Source organism: Sinocyclocheilus grahami, unplaced genomic scaffold (assembly GCF_001515645.1).
Source record: "Sinocyclocheilus grahami isolate Dianchi unplaced genomic scaffold, SAMN03320097.WGS_v1.1 scaffold1379.1, whole genome shotgun sequence".
Taxonomy (NCBI): Eukaryota; Metazoa; Chordata; class Actinopteri; order Cypriniformes; family Cyprinidae; genus Sinocyclocheilus; species Sinocyclocheilus grahami.
This window is the reverse complement of record NW_015506558.1, coordinates 119357-131900: the sequence shown is the minus strand read 5'-3', so window position 1 is coordinate 131900 and position 12544 is coordinate 119357. Positions and strand designations below refer to the sequence as shown.

The 12544-nt window shown below is 36.1% G+C and overlaps 1 protein-coding gene across 1 annotated transcript in view; it reads left to right on the top strand.

The window, feature by feature from the left end:
* The first annotated feature begins 649 nt into the window (after window positions 1-649).
* LOC107569769 (transmembrane protein 164-like) overlaps window positions 650-12544 on the top strand; it is a 25512-nt gene continuing 13617 nt past the window's right edge. Inside the window, exons 1-2 of the mRNA XM_016255926.1 lie at window positions 650-1678; window positions 10424-10473. Coding sequence (XP_016111412.1) covers window positions 1241-1678; window positions 10424-10473 — 488 coding nt within the window. The 5' untranslated portion in view covers window positions 650-1240. The remainder of the gene's footprint in view (window positions 1679-10423; window positions 10474-12544) is intronic.

Genomic DNA, 12544 nt, shown 5'->3' with positions numbered 1-12544 from the left:
TTTGCCAAATTGCCAAACTTTTTTTTCTCCCTTTTCAAATCTCGTATCACATCGTAAAGGCATTTATTTTCAATAAAAAATAATAAAAAAGTTGAAAATAAAGTATCGGGTACTAATGTACTACAATACTGAAGTGCAGATAATTGCCACTATTTGCAACAAGTAGTATACTTGATAGTAGAAATCCTGCTATTTTAACATAGTGTTAATAGGTATTTGCACTTAGTGTAAATAGCATATTGCTAAAAAATACTGCTATTTTCACGTAGTGTAAATAGAATCTATTGCTAATACGAGATTTGAAAAGGGAGAAAAAAAAAGTTCGGCAAATGGTGGGATTCGAACCCGGGTCGATCGCGTCAAAAAACCAGGGTCACGCGCTTATCCATATGCAGCCAGGATTTGTCATTGTGTTTTCTGACTTGTTATAATGTTTTTTGAATTGTTGTTGTGCTTTCTGAATTGTTATTTTGTTTTTAGACTTGCATTTGCGTTTGTAACTTGTTATTTTGTTTTCAGAATTGTGATTTGCTTTGCACTTTACGGCCACCGTACTATCATTTACGAAAACAGCTACACCGGCAGTGAGTGAGTTAACTAGTACATACTTGTGAAAAGCAGGCGGGGCCCCCGAGCTCGACTAGTGCTTTTCCGGGAAACGATCGGACATATCAATATGCAGCTGATGGTTTTCGGGAGGATGTGGACGCGCAGGCGTGTTGCGGTGTGGGTGGATTTTGGGGCCCCTCGTGAACAGGGCGGCGTTTCTATGGGGAGGAGGTCTTTGATACGCCACATGGACCAGGACACATCGCACCTTCTGCGTTTGCTGTGATCGCATTTTTTCGGATGATACGTTGTAACAGCCAGCTACATCTCTCCCAAATCGGTCGTAGTCGCGTTTTGCAGTTGTGTTTATCTATTTAAGGCCCCTCGGCGCTGATCAAGGGTCTCTTTGAAGATTTTATGTAATGATCCGCTCTGGCAAGGAATATTCTGGACTCTTGTCTTAGCTGAGAATCAGTTTCCAATCAAGGCGTCACCTTTGGAAATGCGTCTTCCTCCGTTGGATACAACTTGCGCTGACGATCATTTATGAATAATAGCCTGCATCATATTGTCTGTAGATCTATTCCACAGGGGTCTTTCACATAAAGGATGGGGATCTGATTAAACAGCAGAGGCTGCCCACCTCCTCGATCATTTCATCATTCGTTCACCGAATACAGATTTGACGTTAATGTTTCGCCAGGAGGTTGGTGTCCTGTCTTTTATTCCGACTTGTTCGTACCTTTTCCAATACGAACAGAGGAACATGTCTCGGTATAATATCTACAGTCTGCTGGACTGGATGTATGGAGGGGTGGACCCCATGTTTGAGGGCAATGGGGGCCCTGAGTGCGCAGCCTTCCTCTCTCCCCGACAGAGAATATTTGAGACTCTGATCATTGTGTTCATTTCTATTCTGGAAGTGGTGGTGGCTATCAAAAAGATCAATGTCCCTAAAGAGGTCAGAGATGTGCGGAAAGATGGCAGGAGGAGCAAGGAAGACACCTGGGGCAAGAACCTGTTGCTTGTGGCTCTGTGCATGACTTTTGGAGTTGAGGTTGGGTTTAAGTTTGCCACAAAGACTGTGATCTACCTCCTCAATCCATGTCATGTGGTCACAATGGTACAAGTAAGTATGTTTATGATAAAATCATAAAAAGTAGCCTATTGGGTGTGGTTCTGCTTTTGTTGCAGAGGATATGGGCTGATGATGACTGAAAGGCTGTAGTTTCAGAATCCCATGAACACAACATTCAGTTTCAGATCGCTTAAGTGTGCTGCACCTGTGAGAAGTATAAATTGCTTTGGGTAAACTAGTAAATTAGAAATTAGTAGTAGTGACAGTTTTGGAGGCAATGCATTTTGTTTCGTTTCCAAGCTTTGAATGGCATTGCTTGCACCACTCATTTAAGAAATATGTTCTTACATGGCATAACACGTATAGGTGCAGTCCTGAACTTGTTCTCATTTGCAGTTCCTCTCTTACAGTTATCTGGCTCGCAAAACATAGGAAGGAAATTAGAGTTTAAAAGAGAGATAAGTTCTAAAAAGGAGGAAGTGTTGTCATTTTTTTTGTGCCGCTTTTTTGCAGCTGTTTAAACTGATGTACATTTTACTTTTTTTTTTTATATATATAAACATGAAAACGAAATGGAATGCTAATTCAAGAATCTCACAAAGCATGGCAAAAACATGTCTGGGTCATATTACATCCCAAAATGATTAACTCTGTTAATTCTTAGTCTGTAATGTGAATATGTATTTAATATTTTAATGTATAATATTTAAAATTGTTTACACATGGTAGTATCATTTGTTGTACTGAATTTAATTTATGCTGATTTACATGATGGTGTATTAACATACTATACTCTAATGGGGATGTTTTTAATCATTCATAATCTTAATGATTTAAAAAAAATATATATATACTCTAAAAAATGCTGGGTTAAATATAACCCAGCATTTTTTAGAGTGTACTGTACAAAACATTTCTTTTTTTACTTTGTGGATAAACTGTGACATGGGAAGTATGAATCTCGTAGAAAAATTCAAGACTTAATATCAAATTCCTCAAGTCAACACGTGTATTCGATTAATCAATAAATCAATGACAGATCAGTTGCAATATTGGCAATTGACAAATATGGATAGAGAAGGAGGGAAAAAGTTACAAAAAGAGTCAATAGAAGCATTCATACAGTCAAACATAATATAATTAACCAACATATTAAATAGAGGGGGAAAAAATCCACATACAAAAAAATGTCAAGTGTCAGCGTCTTTAGTGCCTTATTGATTTCGGAAAGTGGTTATTATATGGTTAAATGATGAAGACACTAATTTACATACTTTACCGTCAAGTAGTTCCAAACCTGTATGAGTTAGTTTCTTCTGTCGAGCACAGAAGAAGATACAGTATTTTGAAGAATGTTGGTAACCAAATAGTTGACGGTAGCCATTGACTTCTATAGTATGGACACTATGGAATTCAATGGCTACCGTCAACTGTTTGGTTACCAGCATTCTTCAAATTATCTGTGAGTACATTCATATAACATGCTTGTTAGATTGATCTGATTTAAATTCACATTTGCATCATTTTTAACATATTTGTTGACAGAAGTTTACAGCATTTCACTAATATTCTGCCAAAACAAAAGCTGGAGGATTTGGCATGTTAACAGCTTAAGAGTTTGAATGTTGGAAGACATAACTATTTAAGACAACGTATTGGAGCTTGTAGTGGTTTTTGTGAAGAGTGAAACCAGGTATGAACATCCAAAGGAACTTTCCATTAGCAGAAGAGTCTTTGTTCTTTGTGTTTGGATGTCTCGGCACTTTTCATATGAATTAAATGTAATATCAGTTCAAATCGCAACATATGCCAGAGATGAATTTAATTTCAGGGTGTACAAGTAAATACTATTTCACTTCTAAGGGTTTCGGTTGACTAAAAAAAAAAAGTTTAGGTTCCCTTGACCTAGATTAATAAATACTGTTTAAAGGGATAGTTCACCCAAAAATGAAAATTTGATGTTTATCTACTTACCCCCAGGGCATCCAAGATATAGGTGAGTATTATTTCTTCAGTAGAACACAAACGGAGATTTTGAACTCCAGTCGTTGCAGTCTATCAGTCGTATAATGCACGGCAATGATAACAAAATCTATGAGAGTAAAAAAAACATGCACAGACAAATCCAAATGAAACCCTGCGGCTCGTGACGACACATTGGTGTTCTAAGACACGAAACGATCGGTTTGTGCCAGAAACCGAACAGTATTTATATCATATTTTACCTCTAATACACCACTATGTCCAACTGTCTTTGGGCACGCACGGCATCCGGTGCGTGAGGTGTGTACGTGCTCTGGCGTAGTTTACGTTAATGGGTGTGTTGATATCCAGCTGAAGAGCAATCAAGCATAACTTCAGGCGAGCAGGCTCAGAAGTTGGGAATCCGTGGAAAGTCACCACTCCGAATGAGTTCGCGCGAGAGAATGTAATCTTTTAGTTTTAAGTCGGTTTGAACAATCCGGATAAGCGCAAGTAAGTACCATTTTGATTAGCCGTCGTACCTACAATGTTTGTGCACCGTGTAAATAAAGAGTGACGTATACACACGAGAGATCACTTCCGGCGCTTGCGTAAACTATGCCAGAGCACGTACACACCTCACGCACCGGATGCCGTGCGCGCGCCCAAAGACAGTTGGACATAGTGGTGTATTAGAGGTAAAAAATTATATAATTACTGTTTGGTTTCTTGCGCAAACCGATCGTTTCGTGTCTTAGGACATCAATGTGTTGTCACGAGCCGCAGGGTTTAATTTGGATTTGTCTGTGCATGTTTTTTTTACTCTCATAGATTTTGTTACCATTGCCGTGCATTATACGACTGACAGACTGCAACGGTTGGAGTTAAAAATCATCAAATGTGTTCTACTGAAGAAACAAAGTCACCTACATCTTGGATGCCCTGGGGGTAAGCAGATAAACATCACATTTTCATTTTTGGGTGAACTATCCCTTTAAGCACAGTAATGACTTAGTTACAGAATTGTTATTGTTAAATTCACCAATACAGTAACACTATTAATAAACATTAATAGTAACATAAATCTTTGTTAAAATACCTTTAATCATTAATAAAACTCTGTAATAATAATATTATATAACATTATATATAATAATAAAAATAGAAAATTGCCTCTTGATATTCTCATACTTGTTGCACGTTTATGGCCATTGATAAGCCAGCGGTCTGTTACTGGCTACTGCCTTCATGTTTCAACCTACTAAAAGACTATTGTTATTTTAGAGCTGCTTTACAGCAGAATTTTGATCTGACAAAGTTTGCATCATTGATTCTATTGCTTCCCTGTTTACCGTAAACGCTGTTTTGAAACCGTCTCTATTGCATAATGCACTATACAAATAAAGCTGAAGTAAAGCAAGTAGCACCATGAAATCACCAGTGTTGCTTTATTTGATATCACCATTTAAATCAGGTGTAAATATTTGATATATTGCCCAGCCTACTCCGGCATAAGCATTTCTTATTTTTTATTGTCCAGTTTTTCTAGGTGAGGCTTTCCCATATAACAAGCAACTAGATAAATCCTGGATTCCAGCTCCAGACTGCCCGTCTTTTGCCAGGCTTCAAATATGCATAAACTCCGCATGTGTTCTCAAGCACAGTACGCCATAGTAACTCTGTGGTTCCACTTATGTCAATAAACTAATGTGTGCAAGGCATACAGTATTTGAACAAGGCCCCAGGCTTATCATTTGGTAAATATTAGTCCATATTATGGAATAGTGGGGAATTGTCAACAGTCTCAATGGAACTCACACACAGACAATTTGTAAAACCAATAATAACAATAATACACAGGGAGATATGGGGAAATTAACATGCTTTTCAAATCCTTCAGTGCATGCAGAATGTAACGAAACATTATACTGTAGCAATTGCAAACATATTGTCGCAATATTTTCTCCTCTGCCTTGTGAAAAGCAAAGCAATCTAAATGTCAAGGTCATGATTTCCTACAAAACATGAGATGATGCACCAATGACGTTTGCATATATTTGATTATGTGCAAACATGGATGATGTTTTGATGCATTGATGAAGTAGAAGATTAGGAGTGAATAATAACTTCAGTCTGTTCATGAGAAAGTTACCAATAGCTCTCTATTCACTTTAGTTATATGGAAAAGAGCATGCACATTCTGATACATTTCTTGCGTGTGTGTGTGCCTACTTAACCATATTTTGGGGACACATTTGTTCCCAAAAGTGAGCAAAACCTGACAAAATCGCCAAAAACCTCCATTTGGGGACTTTCTCATTTGTAAAACTGGTATAAAAATAAAGTGTAAACCGTTTTTTTGAAATTGTAAAAATACAGAAAGTTTCCTGTGAGGGGTAGGGGTGGGTTTAGGTTAAAAAGTGTATAACTATCTGTATGTAAAAACAATAGAAGTCTATGTAATGTCCCCGTTTAGATAGCTAAACGTGTGTGTGCCAGGAAAGATTTTTCCAGGAAAGGTTTGAAACAACACGAGGGTCAGAAAATCATGACCTAATTTTTATTTGGGCTTAATTCCTTTAACCAGCAGAAAGGACTTTTCATATTTAAAAAAATTTAATATTTCTTTAAAATTACTCGTGCAGTAATTTTGGTGTAGTGACGTTTCTGATTTATGAGGGAGATAGTTGCATAGACATCTTTTAATTTTTTTTGTGGTAGACTGAATGCAATATTTTCCTACTCGCACTAATCTAGACACGACTCACTTCAGCGTTTCTTCACTCTCACTTTTTTCATTTTTTCAATTCATAGCAGATGCCTCCGGAGTTATGTGATGTTGTTACATTATTGGTCAAATAAACCAGTTGAACAGTTAGCAGGGGTGTGATTCTTCCGGATTAAACCAGAATTCCGTATTTTTTGGCCTAAAATCATGACCCACGTGAATCATGCAATTTACTGTTTAATATTAGCAATATTAAAAACAGTTTTTGCTGCTTAACATTTTTGTGAAAACAATGATACCACTCAAACATTTGTGATTTAAAAAAAGAGAGAAATTAATAATTTAATTATTCGTACAATAAAGTGATGAAAAGTGAGTGAAAACATTTAAAATGTTTCAAAATATTTTTATTTAATTAATGCTTTAATAAATGTAATAAATATAATGCCGTTCATTGAACTTTCTATTTATCAAAGAATACTGAAAAATAAAACACATCACCATTTCCACACAGAATATGAAACAAGCACGACTGTTTTCAACATTGATAATAATCAGAAATGATTCTTGAGCATCAAATCAAATTGTAATGATTTCTGAAGGATCATGTGACACTGAAAACTGCAGTAATGATGCTGAAAATTCAGTAATAGAGTACATTTTATAATATATTAAAATAGTAAATAAATTTGTATTAATATTTCACACTATTGCTGTTTTTACTTTATTTTTGATCAAATAAATGCAGCCTTGGTGAGCAGAAGAGATTTGTTTCAATATCATTAATAATTGTAATGCTTCCAAACTTTTGCCCTGTACTTTAATAATATCTATTCTATTATTAACAATTTTGTTAAATTTTATTCTATTCTATTCTATTAATTATTATCATGATTATTAAATGCTGCTTTTTATTTTTACAGGACAATAGTATGTATTATTACAATATAAGATACTTCTTTTAATGTGATATTTTTTATATAATTTTACATGAACATAATATTAATCATATATTTTTTTAAATAATAAGTGGGCGGCGTGGTCAGATGTTCCTACTTTTTTCGTCTCTATCTGATCACATGAGTTAGGCACATACACAATGTTGTTACATTACATTGCACTAATCACTGTTCCATGGCTTTTAATCTTACCTGGTGAGGCATAATGAACAAACTTTATTTACACAATCAGACTTATAATCAGTTATTAATAACTGTTAATGCATTAAAAAAAGGCAGTTCATTTTCTCACCCTCTTAATGTCATTTCAAACTCATAAGACTTTGGTTAATCAACAGAACACAAATTAAGATATTTTTACTGAAACCTGAGATATGTCTGTCCATCCATTGAAAGTCCAGGTAATCAAAACTTTGAAGATTCAAAAAGTTTAACAAATCCAATATGAATCAAGGGGTTTAATCCAAGTCTTGTGAAGAGATATGATCGGTTTATATGATGTACAGATTTGATTTAGGTTTTGTAAGAGTGCATTGTATACGAGTGTCCCATACTAGAACAATCTTCATTGGTTCTCATGCATGCATGATACACAAAAACCAGTGCAGTTTGTGCACAAGCTTCCATGTGTACGGATTTGCTCTATGTGTGTGTGAATAAACAGCTAAATTAAATCGGTGCGTCATAACGCAGATTTTGCATGGACAAACACCACTCGCATATTCATCAGAAAATGTCCAAATCTAGTTTAGACTATCATTAGCCAGGTTTCCATCCAACGATTTTTTGCAAAAAAATATTTAGCGCTTAATTCTTTTTACAGGTATAGCTGATGGAAACGCCATTTATCGATAAAATTTCTCATGTGTCGACACAATCTTTTTCCGTTTAACTTTAGCGCATAAATTCTATATCGATACTTCAAATGTCCCAAAAATTTGATTGGAAACACTTTTTGTCGAGGAAAGGGGCTTTGACGCAAATAAATGTGGTGTCACATGACAGAATTAGCCTATAGGCAGCGTCCGTGTTCGTGGTGTTGCTCACGTTAAAGCACCATTTCTCTGTAAAAGCGCATTAAATCATATTCATATTATTGTATCTAAAATTTTTATATATGGTACGAAAAAGACGAGTTACCTCTCAAACATACATATCTTAATTTAATGTTGCTTTAATACGTTGCAAGTTAAAATGTATTCATTTTGCTCTGAAGATGAAAGTTGTCGAGTTAGTAATGCTTAACTGCGTGCGTGAGGCGCCGGCACGATCACTTTAATTTTTGTTTTCCTTATAAAAGTGGAAACAACTTACAATACTCGTTCATTTGTGGTCATATAAGAAATTATACGAAACTCTATTCTAACTATTTCTTTTATTTGTGTACATCCACAATCATTTTCTCCATTCGCAGAAGCGCTGCAGGTGCGTGACCATGTGAATCCTCACGTTCTGTTGTTTATGCTGCTTTTTGCATGTATAAAATGAATCCCTGGAAAACAAATTTAGATATTTTTAATGGGTCACAGCCACGTATCAATTCAAATTTAATTGAATTGTAATTGAACATAATCTTGTCGGTTAACGGTTAATAATGGCTTAACGACGGTTAGGAGAAATAAAATAACCGAAATTAACATTCCTATTTCTAATAGGCTACAGTCTAATAAAAGTTAATCAGAAAAATAATAATACAACTGCACCTGCTTATGAGTATTGCTTGATGATCAAGTATCTAAATAGCAAAGTAGAAAAAAACCCTCATGAAACTTAATAAAATTATTTTATGTAGGCCTATACAATTTAATAATAGGCTATATAATAAAGTTTTTTGTTTCAAATGTATGAAGAACAGGCTACTAGCCTATATAATTTGCACAATAGGTGAAATTATATATGGAAACAGCTCAAGGGCCATTTTTTTGTGATACGCCAAAACTTATCCGACAATTCGTTTTTTAGGGATGACGTCATCACGCACACCATTTTATCGGTAAAAGGCCAGTTGGATGGAAACAGGCTGGACACAGCAAATTTCGCAAAGAAAACTGGATGGAAACCTGGCTATTGAATTAAATAAGCACTTAAAAATATCATTGCAAGTGGAAAAACATAGTTTTTGTATTTGAACGGCTGTAACAGTATTATCCTAATTGTTCATTCTGCCTTGGAGTGAGCATAAGAGAGTGAACGTGTTATGCAACGTCAGGTTCTTCTCTAGTTTGACTCACCTGGGATAATGATATCTGCTGACAGGCTTCAACTTCCTTCCTTTTTGTGCCATGCTCCCATACTGCTCTTCATACCCTGGCTACCCTCCCAACAGATACTAAATTATGTCAATTTGTGATCTCATTAACCCTAGATTAGATATGGCATCCTTAGTTGCCTTTTTCACTACTGAGAGAAAAGACCACATGGAACATTCTCACTCGGATCAGAACCAACAAATGGCTATCTCATAAACAAATGTCTCTCTAATTTGAAACATTGAAATGTATTTTAATATTAACATTTATTTGAAATATTAAGATGGTTTAAACGGCTCAGTTTTTAGAGCTGTAATTTGAACAGTTTACGTTGATGGTATTGTTAAACGGGTGTTTTTGCGTTACAGAGAATAAGTAAGGAACATAAAAATGATCAGAGAATATATAGGTGTATACGGATTATTTTTGCAATAATACAACTGTTACAAAAGTTGTTTTGGGTAGTTCTCCATGCAACGCTTAGCTGGTGCAAAATGGTGTCACGTAATCTCCAGATCCACCAGTTTGATTAACACTCAGCCACTGAAAATGTGATAAACTTGTTCTGATAAGCTATGCACGGCATGGCCCTTAGCCAAAAGATTCCATTTATAAACCTCCAATACCTAAGGTACACAGTACCCTCATTTACAGCAGCTCTAACGGCTTGAACGAGTAGTCTTCTCTTTGCAGCAATGGTTGTTCTGTTCTATATTAAGAGTTTTGTTTCAGCATTTATTTGGAATTGCTATCCTCTTGTTGATTTAGTCAAATTTCTGTCATCATTTACTCGCGCTCATGTCAAGTCGTTTGCATTACTAGTTTAGCTGCTAGATGTAATATCTGCTTTATCCAAAAGAGTCATTGTTATTGAGCTTTATCACTCTCTCTTTTGCAGATCTTCCTGCTTGCATGTCCCCCCTGTAAAACCGCCATGGTTATTTTTAGGTAAGTACTCAGCAACAGGTTGCACTGCAGAGAACTGTGAGCTTTTTTGATAGTTTTTGTCTTCTCGTGCAATTTAAGGCCCCGTCCACACGAAGACGCGTTTAGCTGTATATGCATACATTTTGTATCGTATAGGCGTTTCGTCCACACGGAACCGGGCCCCAGAGTGGATAAATCTGAAAACGCCGCCCTTGCGTTTTCGTGTGGACAGCGAATCCGTATATTTTCTGAGACGATGACGCTAGTCAGACACCGCTACGTCACGTAACAGCAACAAAGACATGAACAAACACTGAATGATTGTCTTTTTATTAACTAACATTAACACATTAATAAATGTATTGTTCCATGTTCGTTTGTATACCGTTTATGCGCATAGTCCAAGTCGTCTTCTCCGTTTTTAGTGTATCTCTGTGGCAGAATTACAGCGCTACATACTGGTCTGGCATTTATACAACATCGTTTTGTGTCTGTTTCGTGGTTTCGTGTGGACGCAGATATTTCTTGAGACGAGGGGAAAACAAAGATCAGATAGGGAAAGCTCTGGATTCGTGTGGACGTAGCCTAAGTCTAGTGACAGTAACTACTGTAGTGTTTGGCCTCTCCAGCATATGAGGAATGCAAACCTATGCGTATCACCAGACTCTTCCTAAAATAGCCTTTCAACCTTTCAACACCTTTTTCTGTGAATGCTTAGCATACAGTGTTGGGGGTAACGCATTACAAGTAATACTTAATTTGGCTTTTAATTTTGAGAATTGGCTGACTGTATGGCTGAGGGTTCATTCACAACCTCAAAAGTGTAATGATTTTAGACTTTATAAATAATAATATTAATAATGACAACTTAAGGTGAGTGTGTCAGATAATTCCTTTTTATATTACGGGCCACCAGCCAAGAATTTCACCTTGACAAAGGAACATTGGAAGATTGACTTTAGAAGATTGTTGAATAAATAAGTAATAAGTTAAACCTTATTCTGGATTCATGTTTTATTTGAAGGCAAAAGGCATCTGTTTGTTGTCCTCAAAAGCCTGATCACATTGGAATGAAACATAATAACAAGATACATGAATAATTTTTGTTGACATAACTATTTGGGCAGTAGATCTGAGTGTAAGATCTAAGTGTTGCTTGTCATTGGAATTTTAACACACTCCTATCTAATTAAGACATGATGTAAAGCTATTTTAAAGCAATCGGTATTCTGTAAAGCGATACGTAAATAAACGTGACTTGATGATTAATATTATACCACGTTTAATAAGTGATGAACAATTGCTATGATATATACTCAACTAATGTCACATCATAAACATACGCTCTTTTGTAAAGCCTTTGCAATTTTGACAGAGCTGTGTTAATGTCCCTGTTTTGACTTTTCATTATAATGACATGGTGATGCTAAATTCCTCACAGGAGCTTTAAATGTCTTGAATGTGAGACATGCTGAATTGGTAATGTCACCAGATGGCAATAAATTATAAGCAACCCCAGCGATGACTTGAATTTTAGATTCATCACATTATAAATTGATTTATTTCTAAATGAATCACATGAGCTTGAATCCTTGCTTTTCAACATTTTGATGTGAAAAACTGCTAGCAAAACTTTGCAATTGGAGTCGTTTGCTTCGTTAGTAACTGCTTTGAATAAACGTTTCAAAATAGACTGTGACCCTCAAGTCTTAGGTGAGCGTTATACAGCTCACCATTAATTCACCAAAACACTGACATTACATCACAGATTAAAGGATTAGTTCACTTCCAGAATAAAAATTTCTTGATCATTTACTCTCCCCCATGTCATCCAAGTTGTTCATGTCCTTCTGTCTTCAGTCGCAAAGAAATGAAGGTTTTTGAGGAAAACATTCCAGGATTTTTCTCCATATAATGGACTTCAATGGGGACCAATGGGCTGAAGGTCCCAATCACAGTTTCAGTGCAGCTTCAAAGAGCTCTACACGATCCCAGCCGAGGAATCAGGGGTGTGTCTAGAGCATTTTAAATGGGGGGGGGGCCCAGTCGGGGGCACTGGCTCAAAAGAGGGTGGCGTGGCGTGGAGTGGCAT